This window comes from Calliphora vicina, chromosome 1, assembly GCF_958450345.1.
Source record: "Calliphora vicina chromosome 1, idCalVici1.1, whole genome shotgun sequence".
NCBI lineage: Eukaryota > Metazoa > Arthropoda > Insecta > Diptera > Calliphoridae > Calliphora > Calliphora vicina.
The window spans coordinates 2858883-2882748 of record NC_088780.1 but is presented as its reverse complement, the minus strand read 5'-3'; the positions used below and the strand labels follow the sequence as shown (position 1 = coordinate 2882748).

Below are 23866 nucleotides of genomic sequence, written 5' to 3'. Positions count from 1 at the left end.
GAGTGGGTGTGACAGTTGTCCAATTACGCCCATTTTTTAAAAAAATGTGTTATTGTATTTATTTTATCATTAAATAGTTCTGACATATTTAAAAAGCCGTGACCGAAATTACAAGTCGATACCTACACTGGAAGTATTTTTGGCCGCCGACTCCACACCGACCACTGTGGGCTGGAGCGATTTGACTGATTTTTTTTTTATTCAATTCGAAATTTTCAGGAGATGGTTTGTAAAGAAAAAAAATTCAAAAATTCCGGGTAAAACTCGGAAATTCTTTTTTTTGTGAGTCCAGTCAACTGTAATAATAAAGCCCCCTAAAGTATGCGGTACAAATTTAGATATTTTATTTGCAAATAATTAACAACAGGCTGGTGTGCGTGGGTTGGAGAAACTTGAAGAACTAACATTAGTAAATGCTACCGGGCGAAGCCGGGGCAGTCATCTAGTATTTAAATAAAAACGTTCCTTGGGAGATTATTTTATAATAAAAAATTAATATCGTTCGTGACATACCGTACGCGACAGCCTTTTCTCTTATAGTACTAAAATATATCGTCACCTAAAATGCAAAATAATGTAATATCACTTTTCAGAAGTTTATAGGAGAAGCAAAAAACGGTATAAAATTAAAACTACTTGAGATATTGAAACAAAATTTGCAAATCAAATTACACTTTAATCTATGTGTCTTACGTTATTTGGAATTGTTGTTTTCTAAAACCAAAAAACGTATCGTCAATATAAATTTGTATGAAAAAATTAAAACAAAATTAGGAAACTACCTAAAATAAGGTAAAAAACGATTTATTAATTACTCAAAACTAATACGTTATTTTGTTTAAGAAGATCATGTACTTGATTTTGAATTTTGGTTAAACTTGATTATTTTTAAAAGTAAAAGTATAAAATTTTGTACACATATGAAATTTGATGTAGTGAATCACAATCAATAATAAAATCAATTTCGAATTTTTTGATGATACATTGTTTTGCATTTTAGGTGACGGTATATTCTGTAAATATAAATATATAAATAAAAAAAAATTTCAAAAATTGTAAAACTAAAAAAACAAATAAAAAATATATTTTCTGTTTCAGAAAACATACTCAAATTCGTTTCTCGCCACAGTCAAATTCATTTCGCCGCCATCTTTGCCTGCTACACAATAATTAAATTAAAAAAAAAACAATGATATCAGTTTAAACAGTTATTTTCACTCTTAAAAACTTGTAATAAATACATTCAGTCGTGCTTGACATATTCATGGAACTACCCATATGTATGTAGTACGTGTTTGCATATACAAATTTGTTGAATTAATAAAATAAAATTTCTCAACTTTAATTATATTTTCTTATTGGCAAGAATATAGTTAAAATAAAAAGTTTAAATATGCAAATGGTAATTTTAAATTTTCATAAATATGAAAAAAACTTTTTCAAATGAGCAACAATATAATTTGTGGCAAAGTATAATGTTTTAAAGTGTCTAGCATGAGTAACACCTGATGGCATTAGATTGTCTTGGAATAAAGTTTTTAGCTGTTTAAAATAATTGTGTTGTAAATATTTAATATTATATTTGGCAGTATGTACCGAAGCTGATGTTTATAAATTCAAAAGCTAAAAAACTTTATTGAATTAATATTTTATAAAATTAATAACATTAACATCAATTTCATTTATTTAGAATTTTAGGTGATGACATGAATTTTACAAAGCAAAAGTAACTATATTAATCATACGCTCTCTGTATTAGTTTAAAAATTAATATTACTCATACGTCTAAGTAAGAAAACTAAAAAAAGCCATAAATGTTAAAACCGCAAAAAAAATAAATAAAAAAAGTTTCTTTAGTTCAAATATAAGTGAATGTCCTTTGCCATTAAAATAAATATAAATCATTTCAATTATATTGTAGTTCATTTTTCAACAAGTTTTAGTTACAACAACTAAAGCAATACAATAAATTTTACAAAATAATGTCACAAACATAATAATTACCCTACTTATCACAAAACTACATAAATGGAAACACTACCATTAAGTTTTACAACTCTACCACTACTATATACTTAATATGTACAACATACGCTACTACTACCACTATACTTAGTAGTGTACTACTTACTTTAAGCTCTTAAATGAATGAAATTACCAGAGTTATAGGGAAACAGAAAGGGAAGCTATCTGTATTAGGATGGATCCAGAAATATGTGTTTTAGATTGTGTACAATTTTTGTTCTAAATGCCTCATTTCTCAATGCAACAATATACTATTTTGTAACCATATGATAGTGCTTTTAAACTCACATAAGATGGCTGAAAATAAATTTCATTAACAGACATTTTTCAAATATTTCTGAACCTCTCTAATATACATACGGTTCATAGATTTTATACACAAAACTTCTGCTCGAAATCATAAATGAGCTACGAATATGTTTTTAGAGTTGTTGGGGTTGGATAGGAATTCATGTTATAAATATAAATGTAATTAAGTTAATTATGTGACTCTCACACACGAAATAATATCAAGTTTCACTAGGGTGGCCTTTATTTTAGCATTTTTTGGATTTTCGATACTCCCAAGGTCTGAAATGATTCTCCACCATCAAAAACCAAATTTTTATTTTATATATTTAAAACTGTTGGCGTCTAATTCCAAATATAAAAGGGTTAATAGTGTTTTCGCAATCTGAAATTCAATATTAGAAAATATGCTAAAAAATGTTTTTAGATGATGTCGATTTTTGTCTTCAAAAAAACCGGTTTATATTAAAATTCTATTTAATGAAAATTTAGCATTTTAAAATTCTTTATGTAATTATTTTATATCTTTTACGAAATATTGTCGAATGCTACAATTTTCTATAAAATAAATCAATATTTTTAAAAATGATATCAAAGTTTTTCATAAATATGTTTGAATGAGCTTTAGGAAATATATTTGATTAAAACCGGTTAGCCGTCTTACAAAAACCGGTTTGTCAAAAAACCGAAAAGTTAAAAAAACCGAAAACGGTTTTGGATACTCCAATTGCTATTTTGACCAAAAACTCGCAACTTCAAATGAAATGTGCAACTTAATGTTAAGACATTGTGTGATTCAAAAACCGAAAAAGTACAAAATAAGGGCTGCCCTAATATCCACAAACTGTTCAACAGCACTTTAATAGTGGCTAACCTGAAATCAATGGTTAAAATATGTTTAACCACCACACGCACTCAAAGATTTAAAAATATTAACAGAATACTATAAATATAAAGATAAAACGAAACTAATTACAAAAAAAAACTGTTAAACTTCGAATTATTAAAGTAAAATTTAAGCAGAGATCAAAAATAACTCGTCCATTTATATTGTTACGTTTTAACCTTTTGAAAACGCTTGTTTATTTTCTTTAAATAAACCAGATACTTTTGATTGCAAATAAAAGCCGTTTAGTAGTTTGAAAATGGTAACAACTCTTTATTTATTCAAATGTACAACAACAGAATTAAATAGTCACTCAATGTTTTTTATACACGTTTGTAAATTCGCAGAAATACAGACTCAATTTATAATGTACACGAATTAACTTGAAAAACACAACACACTTTAAGGCACTCAGTTGATGTTTATTCGAAAAGCGTCTCTGATAAACTCACGCAACCTCTGCCACTATTTATAACACTGCCATCTGCACTCTAGATTGCTCTTTAACTGTCAAAGTTCGAATATTCTAGATCATACGCCATCTGTGGTGTACTTTCTACAATGTTCTTTAACTGAATATTCGAATTCAAACAGCGTTGCCAACTTACGATCAATGGTCAACTGAAAGCTTTTATTTAATAATGCCCACAGATATGTTACAGTTTGCTATTACAGCACTGTTATTTGAAAGCATTATGCTACTTTTAAATCAGCCCTTTAAATCGTTATATTTGAATTCAATTTCTTAACAATATTTTGTAATAAAAATAAATCACTCAAAATAACAGCTATAAAATGATTTTTATTAACATGATTTGTATGACCTTTATTTCTAGAACAATTCAATTGTTATTGATCTTAACAACTGTTACTTTCTCTTTTATTTACATAAAACAACATATTTTTAGTAATTTTTAACAAATTATAGAAAGATAATGATTTATGATTTTTTAAAAATTTTTAGATTTTTCGAAAAATTTATGAATTTAAAAAAAAAATTGAAAAATATCTGATTTTGGACAAATTGTGATTTTTTTAAACAAATAATAATTTTTTGTAAAATTTCAGATGTTTTTAAAAAATTCCGTTTTTTGTGTAAAATTGTCGAATTTTTCGATTTTTGCAAAACATTTTTTTTTTAATAAAATTTTAGATATTTTGTGATATTTTAAATTTTACATTCAATGATTTATAATTTAGTATATTTAAGCGTTGATTTGCATCAAATGAATTTTTGCGTTTTATTTTTCAAGTTCACAAATAAAAGTTACAACCCCTGACCTATACGAAAAAAATAAATTATAAATCACTCATTTAGATTCTAGATTATTTGTGTTTGTTACTATTCTGGTTTGCTCAACCACTAACCTAAAATGTTCTCACTCTCTTACAGACAGAGAAAAATATAGTTGTGCATGTTTACTGTAACCATTTCAATAGTAACTATTTATATGATTGTGGTAACCAAAATATGGTTAATTTACGATTCACATGATTGTATCAATCATATATATGGTTACAGTAAACAAGTATATGTTTGTGACAACCATATTATAGTTACCACAATCATATAATTAGTTACTGTGACTATAATATTGTTAAAAAAAACTTGTAAAAATGTTGAAATGGTTACAGTAAACATGCACAACTATATTTTTTTTTCTGCGTGCAATCACAAGGAACACGATTTCATAGGAATGATACAATTATATATGTAGCTATTTAAAAAATTATTAGTTTAACATACCGCTCTCTTTAAAAACCCTCCTAAAGTATGTTACAATACTATTGTATATGTATTTTCCAAAACTTTAATTCAACCCACAAGCTACAGCAATTACATATTCCAAACATGTTTAAAATGGACACAACATGCATGTATTTAATATGTATGTATGTATGTTTATAACTTCCTAAATAATTAATTTCTTTATTTAAAATGTATAAAATGATAACAAGGAAATGAAATCCAGACCAATACGAATAAATGCGGTAGATCAAATTTTATTAAAGTGAATCACAAAAAAATCCGTAGTGAAAATAAATGAAAACTCTTATTTCTTATAATTTCTCTTAAATATTCCCGTAATGTTTAATTAAATGAAATGAGTTAAATTAATAAATAAATATTCATTCGCTTGGTCTGGTCTTGTTTGGTTTGGTTCGGTTCGTTTTGGTTGGCTAATGGGTTGGTGGGTGGTTGGGATGATAATGGTTGGTTGGTCTGAGGCTTATTAAAAGCACATGTCAAGTATTTCGCCTTTTTTTCATTTTAAATCCCGGCGAAACAAAAACTACATAAATTTAATAAAACACAAATAAAAAAATAAAAATAAAAAATAAATGTAACAACAAGGAACGAAGAGCAAAAATGCACGGAATGAAATAAAAGCGTTTTAATACTTACAATATTGGAATTTTTGTTGATTGTTGTTGTGGTTGTTCGGTATGTAGTGGTTGTTAAGGGCCGCGTTGTTGTATTTAAAGGGTGTTGGCAGGTTGTTGGTTGCAGACGAGTATTGAGTTTTGTAGTTGTTGTTTATTTTATTTTTTTTACCTTGTTGCTTGATATGAATTATATTTTTGTTTTTCAAACATATTTTCCACTTTCGTTTAAATTGGCTGGTACTTTAATTTTGATCATTTCATTTTATTTTATTATGCCACACATTGGAATTTAATTGAATAACATCGTAAATTTTTATTATTTTTTTTATTTTGATTTTCATTTAGAATTTATTAAAAAGATAAAAAGAACATGCAAATATTTTATTTATATTTTGTGATTGTTTAAATTTAATTTTTAGAATTTTTTATAACAAGAAAAAAAATTCATTATCATTTGATTAGTTTTATCCGAGTAATTTGAATATTTAACATTAAATTATAGGCATTTAGTAGCATTAGCATTTTTGGTATGTGAGAGTGAATGAATACTGTAGTTTTGGTATGTGAGAGTGTGTTTTGTTTTTGTTCATTTTTTCGGTTCAGCGTAATTAAAAGTTCGTGTTAACACCCTTCCCATTATTTGTTAGCAGCCATGTTACGTTAGTCTACGACCATAAATGAAAATTGGAAGGAATACTATGAAACTAACTGTGAAAATAAACCACTAGTGGAGAAAAACTAGGTTAAAATAATTTCAAACCATGAACGTCAACGTCATATTAAACAAAACATTGTGAACGTAGTATTACGGTCTACTAGAAACTGACTGGCTGCTAAACTGACTGCTTGACTGACTGAGTGAATACTACAACAACAACCACTACTGACACTGGTGGCAACCAAATGTATACAATATGCTCCTGTAACCCTTGTTCCTTCTCCTTCTCTTCATGCATACATTCATTCATCTATATACATACATATCCCAGCAGTTTTACAAGTAGTCAATGTATTGCTTATCGACAGCAGAGAGAAGTCAGTTGGATACTTTATACATCCCAGGTAGTCTATCGAGAAGTCAATTGTCACTTTAATGTCTCTAACTAATCAAGAGTGTAATCATAATGCTGGGTGTATTATCATTGCACTGACTACTAGTCGCGTTGCTATTTATGTAACTATTGGTGACTCCATATCGCTAGTTCGGAACAGTCACCCAGAACTGCTGGAATGGACAAATATACATTCATACATACAGTATGTTGATGTAATCGTCATAGTCGTCTTCATCATCATCGTCGTTCAGAAAAAAAAAACAAAAAAACAAGTGAATTGTTATAGTATTGGTAGATTTTGTATGATGGATGAAAAGTGTTGCCACTTACCACTCGAGTATCTAAGAAAATTGAAATAGTTTATGCGGGAAATTGCACTTTTATTAAAATCCAAAGTCAATTGAGCATGATTAAACAAAGACGTAGCAGAGATTTCTAAATGTACTTATTGTAGTTCTTTGTAATGCTTTTAGTGCCAGTAGTTTTAATTAAAATTGTTTACTGTTCTTCATATGTACACATTTATAAATTTAAATGATAAGAATTACCAGTGCGAGATCATTCACTGTAAAGACTAAAAACCTAATAAACAATTATTAGGCAATATTTGATAAAATTGTATTCATAAACGTTTAATAGCTTAAAATACCTTTGATGGACCCTACTTTAAACCTATTTTGAAGCATTCTTTTTTATATTTTACCTCGAAAAATGGAGTTATAAGTACATATGTTTATAAATTTGGAATAATAGATGTTATTCCAAATGTACTCATTCCGAGGAAATTTTGTATGAAAATCACTCAATTGAGTGTTTGAGTGTTTTTCATACAAAAATTTTAAAATTGTTTTCCTTTCGTGTTTCTGAATGCCCTAAACGTGTCCTCATAGAAATTCCTTAAATTTTATTAAATTGTTAAGTTTTAATGACAATAAAAATAAATTTATAAAAGAAATCATAAAAAAGTTTATCACAGAATATTCGTCATTTGAATAATTTTAATAATAATGCAACACACGGTCATGACAGTATAAGTTGGATTCTTCTACAAAAGGATAGTAAAACCTTATACTCAGTTTGGCGATTTTGGTGACCAATTTTTTTTATGGGCCTCCAAAGATTCTGAAAGTCAGTGGGCCTTCAAAAAAAGGTGTTAGCGGTTTTTGGCCAACAGCTAATTCAGACTTGGTGATACCGCTTAACTATATATGGCAATAATGTAGCTAAGAGTCCACAAAATAAAAATTTTTTACATTTTTTGCCAAAAAAAATAGCTTTTTCCTGTACTTTTTTGGAAAAAAATATAGGAAGAGAAATGATTTGATCAGTTCTTTTGAATAGCTTACAGGGGCTCCTAATTTGACTCTAACATTATTTAGCATAGTTGTACCTACGGTAAAGCTGAACAACTCTCGTGAACACATCAATGCAATCTGAACATATCTAGGCACTCTAAATAGCTCATAAAGATCACTTTGTGCCTTAAAAATGTTCGTTATTTACTATTTTTGACGGTAAAGCAAATATTTTTTGTTAAAAAGGAATACCCATTCCATACAAAAAAGGGTTTCTAAACTTTAAGTTATCGGTAACAACATCCGAGTTGAGTCTAAATAAACCAATTTCAATACTAAAGAGAACATCCTGGATCTAATAGTGGCAACACTGAGATGATAGTGTATTGTTGTTATTACTTAGTTGAAAAAGAATTTACATTTATATGTATTTTCGTTGTATATGTAAATATGTTTATAAATTGTATAGTGAATGTTAATATTCCTTGAGTAATTGTGGGTTAAACCCCTCTCTATACATTCTTTCGACAATTCTTTCATTTATTCTATTCTCGCACTTTTTTGATTTAGATTTTTTGAAAAGGATACCAAATGAAAAAGAACTTTTATATAGAATACCAAAAAAAGTCCCTAAGGCCAAATGCATGCACTAAAGCTAAACCTACATACCCATTTGCATACTGTTACACCCGCTCATTCACTTGCTCACTCACTCGCCAACATTCATTTAAACTCGTTTATTTCTCATTCACACTGGCACACATGTTGTTCTTGTTGTTGTTATATTTATTTTTTTTTTTTTGGTCTTTTTTTCAACTGCTTTTACCACACAAATAGAGCAACAACTTTTAATTCGTCGTAGTTGTAATAGTAGTAGTACTCGTAGTAGCAGTCGTCGTAGTTATTTTGTTAACAAAAACAAAACTATTCAACATTCGTCTCCGACTACACAAAGCATAAATACAGCAACAACAAACACAACTAAATTCTCTAAACAATAAACACGCACATCCTACCAAAAAAAATGTTAATGGAAAACTTGAAAGTAAAAAAGAAGGAAAAGGCAAAAAAAAAAAACGAAAGCACCGAATAAAGGAACAAAACAATAAAACACGAGACAAACACGCAAAGTGTGCGGTTGTTATTGTTGTAATTATGATTATTTTTCTTGTTATTGCTGTTGCTTCTGTTGTTTGTTCGTACGCAGCAGGATCACATCAAAATAATATTGAGACAATTTCCTTCGCAAAGTAGAACATAAAATAAATCTTTTTGCACCGAGTTACTTAAAATGAAATGAACAAAAACAAAACAACTTTATTTAAATCTCCCCACATTCATACAAAATCCTTGTATTTATTATTAAAATTTCATTTTGTTTCCTTTCCATTTACTTCTCAACAATTGCAAATGATTTTTCTCAAAATTATGATGCGTTTAATTACTTTAATTGCACATGCTACACTTTCAAAGCGCTCTTGCTTACTGACACACGCACTTAAATATAAAACACTGACTGCACTTCATTAATATTCGTATTCGATTTTATTTATTTTTGTTTATTCCACTGAATACGTTTATTTGTATATTTTGGTTTTAGTTTTAATTAATTTTTATACCGAGCGACGCTATTCCGTGTTGTTAACGTTTAAAATGCCGCAAAATGACTGAACTTTCAAGTGGTATCAGTGATTATCACATTTTATTCTTTCGACACATACCGTTACACTGAAATACATGTGATTACAATTGACATTGTTGGTGCATGCGCATTGTAGCATGTTGACATAAACATAATGTGAAGTGGCAGCACTAAATTGTGAAGCAGTAACTCTCAAACTAATTAGCAAAGCTCGCAACCATTTAGTGAGTGCACGAACTATATAAATGGTTTATAGAGATGACAACTACTTATCGATAAATTGATGGCGACAATTTCTGTTTGATAGATTATTTCAAAAAAATTTTTGAAATTAAAAAATTACATTTTAAATATGTAAATAATTTGTGATAAAAATAATTTTGTTACTGGCAAACATTCCTTCTGGTTAAATTTTTTTCCACGATTATGATTTAGAGCCATGGTAGGCGTTCATATTGTTCAGGTTACGATGATTTTCGTCAATCAACCCGAATGTGAACAAAAGAGCGTAATAGAGCGTAAAAATACACACAATTCATTCAGTTTCGTGATGTTGTTGTGGATATTTTATTTTTTACCCAAAAAAGCACACAAATTAAATGCCTCTTTTTGCCTACCAATGATTTAGAGCATGTCAAAATCAAGGCGAATTAAAATATTACTATGTTACAATAACAAATGTAAACATAAACAAAGTTTGACATACACTGTACATAAAACCGCAGCGAATTAAAAAACAGCTGATTTTACGCACTCACCTTGTTAATACGCCTTGATGTGGAGCTTATAATTTCATATGTACAAAATAAACTTACCTCAAAGTTAAAACAAGCCATTGCTCTGCAGAAATTGTTTTTCTTTGTTTTGTCAATCTGGTGTTAACTTTTTGCAACAGCAAATCGAAGGATTTCACATACATACGGCAGTATTGCCAAAATCTGTCTAGAAATTTGCGTAGATTTGTATATAAATGGCTAAATTCGCCTTGCTTGATTAATAGGATGAACACCAAATCTTTTTTTAACGCTTTAAATTCTTATAACTCAAACTCGCGCTCTGCCGCTCATTGCGTGGCCTCGACCTTGTAAATCCCCAAAACATCGTATATGGGCATTTCCAGAGAAAAGTCAACCATGACCAGAATTACAAATTTGCATAAACCAATTATTTGTTCTAACATTATATTAAAACAAGTATAGCTGTGCCGAATCTCATATACCCTTCACCAAATTATACTTTAAAATACAAATTTTAAATATTTTTAGATAAACAACACTTTTTTTTTTGTTTTTTACCAAAGTTATTTGGAAATTTTTTTTTCTGGAATTCTTATTTTAAATTTTAATTTTTTTTTTAAATTTAAAAAATTTTTGGTTTTTAATTTTTTTTTTTTTTTTTGGAAAAAAAAATTCCGATTTTGACCCATTGTAGGTCCAACTAACTATGGTCTTATATACGTCGTTGCAAAGGTCTCTGAAATATCTATCATTAGATTTCAATACTATCTATATTAATGACTTAGTAATCCAGATATATTTAGATCAAAAATAGGTAAAAAAACGATGTTGTCCTGGATTTTTTCTCATATCTCAGCCATTTGTGGACTGATTTAGCTGATTTTAAATAGGAAACTTCTGACAGAATTATTGAAGATATGGATCCCGAAGATATTTGGGGTCTTCAAAAAATTTATTTCAACAGACAGACGGACATGGCTTAATCGACTCCGCTATCTATAAGGATCCAGAATATATATACTTTATAGGGTCGGAAAATTATATTGTGGAAATGACTAACAGAATAACAAACTTATATATACCCTTCGCACGAAGGTGAAGGGTATAAAAATATGTAAATCTTTTTAATAGAATGTAATCTGCGTTGTTATGAGAAAATTATACTGAAAACTTAAAATATATTTTTCTTGTTATTAGCTACTTTTAATGAAATTTTCTCTATAATATTTATTTTTCACATTAATTTTATATCAACAACAAATTATTATAAAATGTCGCGTTCCGGGAAATAAATCATAGTTTGTCATCAGTACTCTGAGATTGTTCTAATAAAGTGGCTGAACATTTTAATTCAAACCACACTTTAGTGGATTTAAAAACAAGTTACTGCATATAATAATCACACTTAACATTTTATTTTGATTTTCACAGTGGGTTACGTTCGAAATACTTACGAAGTTTTTTTTAGTTTATGAAATTTTGAGTTGTATTTGCTTGACTAATCGTCATTACAAATATTACGGAAAAATATGTCGCGTGACAAATCATACTAATTTTTATATATTATTTTATATATTTAAAAAAAACTATTCTATTTTATCACATTTCATCTTAAAATCTAAATAAGGTAAATAATTATCAAAAAATAAATATTTATAATTTAAAATGAACACGAAGACATTCTCGTTCGATTAATTCGTTTTCATTCGCCAACTGTTCTTGATCATATCGGCTGCCTTTTCGGCAATCATTATAACGATGGCATTTGTATGGCCAGCCGGAATATTGGGCATTATAGAAGCATCTGCTACACGTAAATTATCAATGCCATAAACCTTCAACTGGGGATCCACCACAGCCTCAGTGTCTGATCGCGGACCCATTTTACAAGTGCCCGATTGATGCTGTAAACTGGAACCGTACAGACGCAGGCAACATTTCCAATACTCATCGGAAGCAAAAGGATGTTGTTCGCAACCCAAAAATGGATTGCGATTGAATTGGGTGCCAATTCTGCGCATAGCTTTAGTTTGGGTTAGTTTCAAGATCTATAAAGAAATTATGGAACTCAAAGGTTAATTGAAATTCTTTATTATTTTAATTGATTGTTTACCAATTTAACACCCTCTATCATGGCTCTTACATCATCGGGATCTTGCATAAAATTTGGTTCCATTTTGGGCCAATGAAATGGATTAGAACTGCGCAAAGAAATGCGTCCTTTACTCTTCGGCCTCAATAGCACTGGAACCATACCAAACGTTTCCTGAAATTTACACACATTTTTCGTTACAAAACAATTTAAAATATAAATTCCAAAAAATTTATTAAAGCTCAAATACTTTATCGTGTAATCCTTGATAAACAGTTTGATAAAACTCATCCGATATGCCTAACAGATCTCTCATGGAACCCATATGATCACCGCTTAAAGAGCCAGCTCCCAACACGATTTCCATATCCGAATAATCCTTATCGAAAGCTGAAGAAGGTGTCCTAACAAAAGCAAATGCCTCCGCTCCTCCTGGTATGGTATAAGGTCCTCTACCTTGCAATATATATTGCAAAATATCGGTAGGATTCATTAGTCTGCGATCGTTTACTGTGCTGTCGTTGATGGAGAACACCAAGCCATTTAAAGTAATGTGATCTTGTAGATTGTAGCCTACTTTAAGATCCTTAAGCACTGTTATATTATGCTGCTTAAGATTTTCTTTGGGTCCTATGCCCGACAGCATCAATAGTTGTGGAGAGGCTATTGAACCAGCCGATAATATTACTTCCTTTTTGGCACGTATAACAAATTTCTGGCGATTTTTTATAAATTCTACTGCTTTGGCTTTCAGTTTTCGAGATTGTTTAGAGGTTTCCACTACAATCTTTGTTACCCTTGAGTTCATAGGCAAATGCAGATTTGGACGATGTATAATGGGCTTAATAAAAGCCTTGCTGGAACTACATCTACGTCCATTTTGTAAAGTAGCTTGAGAACGACTAAATCCCAGCATATGCTCACCATTGGGATCGGTAATATTATAGCCCATTTCATTGCTGGATTTTAAAAATGATTTTAGCAATTTTGATTTGTAATCGGTGTAACAGACATTTAAAGGACCTTTTGTGCCATGATATTTAGATTTTCTCAAATCCTCAATTTCTATATGTTCCGATTTCTTGAAATATGGCAGCACATCATCATAGCTCCAACCTTTATTGCCCAGTTTAGACCAGTGATCATAATCCTTACGATGACCACGGGTGTAAAGCATAAAATTGATAAGACTAGTGCCACCCACACCTCTACCTTTGGGCCAATTACACACACCATCCTTTAAACCCTGACAAGCATTTGGCGTAGGATCGGCCTTGTAGCCCCAATTATAACGGGTCATTTGTGTGAGAGCCGCTGTTAGGGGCACATCACTGATAAAAGTTTCCTGATCGCCGGCCTCCAAAAGCAGAACTGTAGCATTGTGTATTTCGCTTAAACGATTGGCCACCACACAGCCACCAGAACCTGCTCCAATTATAATGAAATCATATTCCTGCAAAAATATTTGAGTATCGGGTAGACGAGTATTTAACAAAGATGTTTCCAAATCACGGGCCAATTCGAATAAATTTTGTCCCCAGGACAAATTAATGATTGACAGCAAAATTACAATGTTTATATGCAAATGTGACATAGTGCAAGCATCTCAAATTCAAGCTGAAGAATCTAAAATTAAATAAATTTCATAATATTCTTATTAATTAACACCTGAATGCAAATTGGAAAATAAAAAAAATGATTTAAACAAATGCATAGAGACATTGAATAAAATTAACACGTTCTAGAAAAAAACTTAAAGTGTATTTATTTTCAAATTAAAATTCACTTTCAATTCACAATTTAAACTTAAAGCAGAGACTGTCTATGAGACAGGGATATTGTCAATTAAATTTCAATGCACTTCAGACGTTTCTTTATTAGTATGCAATCAAAATAAAAATTCTTTCTTGTCATTGATCTTGTAAAGTTGCAACCTTGAAAATGCCATCATCAATTCCTTGACTTTAGGTTAAAGAACGAAACAATATTTCAAGTTCAACCACTTGTTGGCAACAAAACTAATAATGTAATCCGGCATTCTGTACTCCTTGTGTAAAACTGGTTAAACAATTTACAACTTATTTCTTTTTCTCTGTTAATATTCCAACTAAAGAAACAAACTGGTTGGTTATTTTATCGCATTTTTTTGCAAATCAAAACAAACCTAAAAATAGCAATAACAATAAATAAATAAACAAATAATAGCAAATTGAATAAAATTAATAAAGATTCATATCGCCTCTTCAGACAAATAATTGCAACATTGGCTAAAATTCAAATCAATACCCAACCAATATTATTTCAAATAATCTTTGTTATTAAAAAAAAAAATAAAAAAAACGTTTTTTTTTATACTCTATATAAATGATCATAAATACAGTAAGATACGGTTTTAACGAACAGCTTTTAAATGCATTTTGAATTAAATTAATATCTGTTTAAATCATATTTCTGTTAAAATCTCTAACAAAAGTTCGTTTTAATTTGAATTTATTGTGTTGTTTTGGGTTACAAATTTAAATTTTGTGTTTTTATCGTTTTGGTCACCCGCTATTATTTTAAGCGAAAATTATGTTATATTTAAATCCGGCAAAATCAATTTGTTATCATTATGTATTTTGGTTTCTTAGATTAGGTCAGTCGATTTGTTTACTCAGCGAACAATTTCTTGTCCACACATAAATTTGTCTCTTGTGGACTGGAACATGAAAATGTTTAAACTTTTTTTGGACTGGAACATGAAAACAAATGATTTCAATTAAAAATAGCTTCCACGCGCATTTAAATAAAATTAGAATTATTGTTTTATTAACACCTAATTTAAGGTACTTTCACATTTTTTAACTATTTAACGAAATATGTAAGTGTAACCACTAATTTCAGCAAATGTTAAGTTGATCTTGCAAACAATATAACAATGACCTTCAAAATTAATGTTTCTGTAATTAAATAAACATTTGTTTAAAGAAACTTAAAGAATATAACTTTTGAAGCGGTCACGCTGATTTAAATATTTATTTAGCGATTTTGCTAACAAAAAATGTAAATTCATTGCACACCCCCAGTAGAGTTGAATTAAAAATTCCACTGTTACTCATAAACTCTTTAACTGCGCCTCTGTTATCATTTTTGTTTAGTGAACGTCAGTATTTCATTAAAATTCATACTGCATTTTTATTCTCTTTAATACCTGAAATAATCTCTACTTTGTTTTCTATCATGCTCAATAAACCAATAAATAAATCATTAATTTTAAACACATTTGTAATCAATAGATCCCATAAAAATTTCTAAACTATTTAAATTTGTCATACAGCTAGCAAAATGACGAGAAAGTAATTTTCTGTTTCCTAAAATAATAAAACTATTAACAGGAAAGTTCAAAAACCCCTTTAAATACTTAAGAAGTTTAAAAAATTTTATAGTTGGAAATTTAATCAAATGTAATGATTTTAAGAATGTAATCAGAGTAACGTCTAGGAAGAATTATATCCTCCTTACTGTGACTACTGGAGGTCAATGTTATCCTGAAAGCTTTCGAGGCAAGTGGTAAAAAGATAATAGCTTATGCCGAGCTTCGTATTAATTAATTCAATTTAAGCTAAGTTTACAAAAATTTTAATTCAGCATTAATAGATGTTAGCAATTCATTCTATAATTCAACACCAAACCAACAAATTCTTTAGCTGCACTTAGTACAGTGGTCGGCAGTCATAGCCACCAGGGTCAGAACTTAAATGAACATTTAAATGTAAACAACACAAATGTAAGAGAGAGAAACTCGTTAAAATGATTAAATGGGAAATAAAATTCGTTTTAACCAACATTACAATACATTTACTAATGTGAAATGTTTTGTTTGTGTCGACCACTGCTTAAAATTTAAGAATATAATTCATTAATTTTTCAATCAATTCATAATAAAATTCATTCAATTTAATCATTCAATAAATTATAAGGATGATCCAGCCCAAAGCTGACAGCAGTCGGATTTGTCATTTCCAATTTTAACGAAATTTATCACAGTTTTTAGTTATTTCTGACTCGAGTTTAAAATAATTCAAAATTAAAAAAAGTTAAAACATTTTAATTAACATTACAGACATTAAAATTAATTATTTGGTTGTGATACTGGTTAAAGGAAAGTTTCTGTAGTGAAATCAATCAGGCACCCCTTTTCGATCTTTCTGTCTGGTCTAAAAGTAAAGGAGTGGGAGTTATTGCGGGGAAAATTTAAATGATTTTAAATCGTGAGTGTGGTGCTTAAGTTGAAAATGCTCGTGTATAGTAAATTATCTTGTAGAAGGAACGCCCAGGTAAGACTACGGGGTCTTAATACATGATGTGGGAAGTAGACCAATAATAGTGTTACCAGTAAGGGACTACTGGATTAATTCTAGACAGATTGAAGGAGCGTGGCCTAATAAGTTTGTACAGTGTGGAGTACCGGGACATTGAGCGAAATTATGTTCTAGACTGGGCTTTCAGTTCAGAGATTTGTTTCTATTAAAGGAGGCACTTGAATGTCACCAGCCGTTCTCAGGGAGGTAAAACGGTGTAACAAGTGTCAATTGGCTGTATATATGGTGTGGACCAGAATGCTATTAGAGTGATGACGTGATAACAATGTTCAATTAGGGCTAGTATTACTAAATGGGATAATGGCACTCGGTATATTGGTAGATTATGCTAGGATGATGATAAATTTGAGACTATGATATTGTCTTGCATAGCCCAAGGCTCCATGACATAGGATTAAATAGCTGAAAAGAGCAATATACAATTGACCAGAATATAATTCAGGTTTTAGACTGGGGATAATCTTCTATTGCATTAGGAGGATCAGTATCATGGGAGATTGTTTTTATTATCCTTCCTTATCATTATTACATTTTTCTTTCTGAATTTTTGGGGGTCTCCAAATCTGATGTTAAACATAAAAAATAAATTATACAATAATAAAATTAGCAAAATCTCGTAATTAACAACACATATTTTTATTATTGCTAAATAAAATTTTTAACTTTCAAATTCCGCTCCAAAACTTGCGTGCATAAATTTTAGAATTTTGTCCAAGGTGATGATCAAATCAAATTTGTGAAATGTCAATGAATGAACTTTGGATTATTTGCCTTATTTATTTACAAACACACTCAATAAATTTTAGAATTTTTTTTTACAAAATTCTTTATTTTATTTTATGTAATATATTATTCCCACTTTCCGTTCATTTCATATTAGATAAATACATATAAATATTAATTTGATGGCAAATGTTTAATTAGCACTTTAATTGTTTGTTTAAAAAATCGCTTAGAAATATGCAAAAATCACAGAGAGAGATGAAATCATAGATATTTAAACGTTCAACATCAAGTGTTTAATTAACAATTAAAAAGCACACTTTACTAATTAGGATAACTTTAACCAATTCAGTTAACAAAGTAAATTTTGGCAAATTATAAATTGGCATTTGCCAAATGTTTAAATAAACTTAGTAACTTTTTTTATTGTTTTTTTATTTTTAATTTTATTTATATGATATGGTTTTTATAGTTTTTCTCACGTTTTTTTTTTTTTTTTTTTTTTTTGTTATTTGTTATATTTTGTATCGTTTTTCTTTAAATTTGTTTTTTTATTTAAATTTGTTTATAAAACCGTCCGTAAAACTAAAATCAGTTTTACGCTTATTAACGACGCATGCGTGCGTTTCTTATGACTGCTTATTGACAATTAAACGTAGATGAGATCAATGCTTAAACAAGAAAACCCCTATCACGATACTCAATCACTTTAACTATACAAATGTATTTATAAGCTACTACATTGTATAGCAACATATAAAGTCAGTGTAAACACACTGCTACTACTATTCATTCCCATATTTATGAATCTCCACAGTGTTGAGGGCATACTGATCGTGAGTTTAGTGCTCAAGTATGTGCTGAGAAAGGTGTGATACGAGATGAAAGAGTAGCAAGTAAGTAAGTATACCATGTCCAGTTTTATGCTTTTGGCCGGCCCTATGCTCTGGTTTATGTGCCAAATAGCACAAATGCGCTAAATTCCATTGGAGATTTTCAAGTTCAAGTCAACGAACACCTTGTGCAAAATAATACATACATACATAAATTTTTGAATATATTAATTGATATTAATGATGAGTCCCAAACAACATTATGTTGAAATATGAAATTTTTGCATTTTTAATCGTTTATAGTGGATTTTTTGAATTTTTATGTTACAAATAAAGTGTTAATCTGACAGTCATGGACGTTTTTAGTTTGAAACTAAATGACACGTACTATATACAATATAAATCTTAGATTATATCCGGCTTTAGTTACATTGAATTAATTGATTCTTTTAAATAAACTAGTATTTCAGTTTTGTTTAATTATGTTTTTTTACATTGTTACAGAATTAAGAGTCTTGACCTTACTCAACTCAGTTTGATTTTGATTTCTGGTCATTAGTTTTTATGGGGGCCCTTTCAATAACATGTCTCTGCTTAATTTATTCAATATTTATGTCTTACAAATAAATTCTAAATAACTGATTGTTAAGATAAATGAAAAAACAACGGAATAATTCCACTTACTACAAAATAAAAAACAACGGTTATTAAATAAAGCAGATTCTTATTGAATTAATTAAATGAGTATTTGTGTGTGTGTTAAACCCTTAAGTTTTTAACGAAACTATCTAAATCTATAAACTATAATAAAAGTAATACACTGTTTCCCAATGTAAGCCTTTAAACCAAAAAGAATTTTGAATCAAGCTTAACCCTCTCAAAACTGGTGTCAGAGATTCGAAAGCATTAAGTCTTAATTAAATTTTCTATTCCATTAAATTATTCATAAGCTTAATTCCTTAGTACTACAAAAGTTTTGAATTCATACCATCCAGAATTCAATCTTTATAGAATAAATTTCTTATGGAATCATTCAAGTTTTCTTTAATTCAAGTCAACAAATAGGTAGAGTCCGACAAAAACCGGTTTTGGCAGGACGAAACCGAACCGAACCTAATATTCGTGCAAAAAACCTGTATTTGGCATTATTCGAAAAAACCAAAACTTTTCAAATATTGTATTAATTTCCGAAACAACCAACTTTACATATTGTGGACTCTATTTGTCTTGTTGTTTAATTTTGAACTGAGAAGTGTTTTATGAGGAAAAAGTTTTACCTGAATGCTTAGACATTTTACAATAAGATATAAGTTTTGGCATTCTGTTTATTGTATTGAAACCATTTTTATTTTTTAAAATTCAATAATCTATGTTTTTTCTATAAAAGTTTAGTCCGAAACCAAATATTTGGTCGGACTATATAAATAGGCTTAAAACTAGACTTGTGTTAATTAATTGTGTAAATTATTAAAAACAAAAACGAAAATTTGAGTGAAGAAAAAATTAATAATTCAACAATTTTATTATTCAAAGATTGAATGAATTCTGTTGTGAATTAATTCAACGAGGAATAAATTCTATTTAAATAAAAAGCTTTCAATGAAGCTAAAGAATTAGATGTTGGGAATGGATTTATGGAATTAAATCTGAATTAAGATTTTTGTGAATTAATCTCAAATTGACTTAATTAATTCGAAGTTCTGATTCGAATTAACAAATATTTAGCCATTCAAAGAATGAATGAATTTTATTATGCACTAATTCCATTATGAATCAGTTCAGCAAAGAATGAATTCTATTTAAATAAAAGCCTTTGAATGAAACTAAAGAATTTTTTAATTCTTAATTAGTGAATTATGCACAAGTTCAATTAATTAATTAGAAACTCTGACTATTGAAATCACTAGAACTGATGAGATTTTAATTTGAATATGTCAAAATTAAGCTAATCTAATATCGAATTAAAAAAAGCCATAATGGGTTAATTTTCTTCTACGTCACATTTTACATTCAACTTATGAATGATTCATTTTATAGTTTTTTTTATTGATCTCTAGCATTTTGCTGTTGTTGTTTATTTGTTTTGACTGAAACTTTGATCATGTTTTATTTATGCAAATCAATATCAACAAAACTAAAAACAATGATAACGATGACAAGATTGGACCAACATGAGGTTCATAGTAATAATAAAAATAAAACTCATAAGTACCTACAGACATTTGTATATAAGTAAATAAAATATTGATTTTATTTAGATTTATTAAGATTAACATATGAGTGTGAAGAGTATGAGAACCATAACAACTAAAATTTTGGAACTTAGTACATGATGATTGATAAACAAAAAAATAAAAAAATATGTCTGAATAAAGGCTTCCGGTTATTTAGCGCATCAACTGAGACAGATTAAAAATAAAATTATGCCAACCAAAACAAACCAGGAAAAATGTTTTCAAAACTTGTTAATTAAATTCATTTGAATTCTAACTAAACAAACACTAACTAAGTAAGTAGTAATGATAGTAATGAACTCTTATTTAAACTCTAAAAATTAACAACGAAAACCCAATGTCAAGGTTAAATAAAACCTAATGGTAGATTTGAAAAGAAGATCTGAAGAAGAACATTACTTTTAGATATAATTAAAGAAAATGTTTAACAAACCAATTCGGTTGTTAGAATGACCTTGTAATATATTTACAATAATGTATTACCTGGCAAAAAAAACAATAATATTTTAATGCATCATTAATCATTTTTGTCCACAAAATACCAAATCAAAATAAAACTATTTCATTTCATTTCATACATATTTATTTAGCTTTTTAAAACAAAAATACAAAATTAATAAATTTTGCTGTTTTTTTAGGTCAATCATGAATATTTGTTTTTTAAACTTATTTTTAAATAGAAAAAATATATATTTCCACTTTAAAATCATGGACAAGAGACGTCTATCTTGTCCATCTTTTGTTCGCCATTAAGGCCCATCCAGACATTTTACGCTCGCAGCGTTCAGTAATCGATATTTGTGTGCATGATTTTGCACATTTTGCTTTAATTTCAATTACAAACAATTTTGTTTCTTACAAATGAATTTGTCTGATCAACTAACGTGTAGTACGTACGTGAGTAATAAAATGTATACAAAAAACACATTCAAAATTGTCTATAACTTCCAATAAAATTTTAACAGAAATGTTTAATACCCATTCATACTTATATTAACTGAGCTTCATGAAAAGTCTTACCTATTTTGTTTTTTAACTTGTGGTGAACTTGAATTCAATTAACCATCTTAGAGTTGTTTGGCAATTTTCTGCCTATTGACTTCTTTGATTGAAACGTGTTTCCACAACATTATTAAATTATTATAAGCAAATTATCAATTTAGCACACGATATTAAACCATAGATTACTAGATTGATAATTGAGAGCGAAAAACTTGTTTAATTCGCTAGAATCAATGGTTCAAAAGAATTCATTCTTAATTCTCTCTCTTCTCTTCTCTCCTAAACTTAAACAAATGCTTAAAATTTTGTTTAGCCAATAAATGTTTTTTCATTTTATTAACACAAGCTTCATTTTTTAAATTTAACCCAGCGATCATAGGAAACTATAATTCTCCATACCTTGATGATAGTTTAATCCTCCCATCTTTTGCAAGAAAAAAATGCTTGAACTTTACCCAGAAATATGCATTGCTTTCAATAAAAACTCAATTTATTTATATTTGAAATCTTTTTTAAGGAAATGTTATATTTTACTTGATTTTCTTTTCAATTCTCTTTTGTTTAAATTTAAAATATGTATGTAGTATTTATGTTAAAATGTAATAGAATAGTTAGTTTATATTATTATTATTATGAATGCATGTTTGTGTTGTATACAATAGTATTTAAATTTAAATACATACATATATAAAATAAATGAATACAAATCAATTTTACTTAATACTCGATAATAAATTTTAACATAAAATAAAGTGATTCTTAACAATGGAAGTTGATGTTTTAATTTTGTTTTCAGTTTTATATAATTCATGCAAATTTAAATTATTTAAATTTTAAAAAGGAATTAATTACTATTCATAACTTTTACATAATTTGCAATTAAGATTTCTTTTGAAGAAAATGTTTCTCATTTCAGTAAATATAATAATAATGTTTTATTTAATTAATAGTAGTGATAAAAAAGTGTTTAAATTTAAAGTCTTAAGGTAATTATAGGGTTTTTATATAAAGATGTTTAATATTTGTATGATTAAATGTTAATGTTTTAATTTCAAAGACTAAAATTTTGATAATTTCTTTATATGTTTTATATGTATGTATGTAGGTATTACATTTTAGGTATATAAAATAAATAGGATAATTTGTTTCATTGTTATATTTTAAATATATGTATGTTAATATCCGCTATGAAAAAAGCCAATGTCTAAAAATTAATTACGTATAAAGCCTAATTTCGAAAATAAATCTACTTTTCTTTATCAGAAATATGTTTTCAATATCTCTCTAATTATATAGTAAATGCCTAATATTACGCACACATTTATAGTTATAATAATAATTTTAAAAAAGTGGGTGCTAGCGGAGATTACTCCCTGTTATAGCAGGAGTATGTGTACAAATTGCTTTTAAGTTTTTATTATCTCTAATTTTAATTGTTAATGTTCGAATAGTAAAAAGGCAACAAAAATTATAATCTTAATGTAGGTAAATGTTGATTTTTAGTATACATATGTTTCAATGTATGTATTGCATGAATAATAATGCATGGATCAAATATGTTGTTCATCACTTGATTTATTCTATTTTATATTTAGTTCTTTAAGAATAAATTAAATATTATTTAATAAGCAAAATTAGTCATTTAAAATTTCTACGAAATCAGTTCATTTTAACATGTATGTATTGTTTATTTTCAATCCTTTTAAGCGCAGAAAAGTAGTACAATGAAATTCAGTTGATTTGTAAAGTATTTCTTTTAACTAGATTTAATTTATCATTATAAAAACAATATCCATTGTGCAGTTAAGTTAATGCACGTTTTTTATCTGTATTAATTGTTTTATTTTTTGGAAAAGATCGATCTTCATACAAAACATACGGTTGTAGTTGCGATGGCCACATGTTGACACCTCTTAAACCTCTTGTTGCAAGATGAATGATTAAAATAATTTTTAGTTACGAGGTGGCTCTTACAGCAAAATAATTTATATTCAATAATATAAACCTTAATATGCAAGAATTGAACAAAAACTATATTATTTCTACATGAGTTAACTCTTAAGATCAAAGAAACCGTTTATCTATTTTGTATAATCTTGCATTTAACGTTGAAACAAAATTCCAAAAGATTCATTTGGAGAATTTAAAACTTGTTTAATTTTCAGTGTCAGCGAGTGTAAAATGAAATGATGGTAGCCGTTTATGTTTGATGTTATTAATGAGATCATTTTATTTAAAAAAAAAAACAACAATGCAATATATATTTTTAATTTCATTAATCTTGCCATTTTCATGTTACAATAAT

General features: G+C 28.3%; 2 protein-coding genes across 2 annotated transcripts in view; both read right to left on the bottom strand.

Moving 5' to 3' along the window:
- The window catches only part of LOC135963497 (uncharacterized), a 149276-nt gene extending 143470 nt beyond the window's left edge, over nt 1–5806 (bottom strand). Inside the window, exon 1 of the mRNA XM_065515388.1 lies at nt 5607–5806. The gene's annotated coding sequence lies outside the window, so the exon portion shown is untranslated. The remainder of the gene's footprint in view (nt 1–5606) is intronic.
- A 6136-nt stretch (nt 5807–11942) lies between these two features.
- On the bottom strand, nt 11943–14030 carry LOC135963837 (glucose dehydrogenase [FAD, quinone]). Its single transcript, XM_065515828.1, has 3 exons — nt 12659–14030; nt 12430–12582; nt 11943–12364 (listed from the first exon to the last, which is right to left on the bottom strand). The coding sequence occupies exons 1-3, from the start codon at nt 14000–14002 to the stop codon at nt 12008–12010; spliced, it is 1854 nt and encodes a 617-aa protein (XP_065371900.1). The 5' UTR covers nt 14003–14030; the 3' UTR covers nt 11943–12007.
- Nucleotides 14031–23866: the final 9836 nt, after the last annotated feature.

Coding starts and splice junctions, on each gene's coding strand:
- LOC135963837 (XM_065515828.1), bottom strand. CDS start 14,002: ATGTCACATTTGCATATAAACATTGTAATTTTGCTGTCAATCATTAAT. Junction 12,583..12,658: donor ATCAAGGATTACACGATAAA/GTATTTGAGCTT, acceptor TGTAAATTTCAG/GAAACGTTTGGTATGGTTCC. Junction 12,365..12,429: donor TGATAGAGGGTGTTAAATTG/GTAAACAATCAA, acceptor ATTTCTTTATAG/ATCTTGAAACTAACCCAAAC.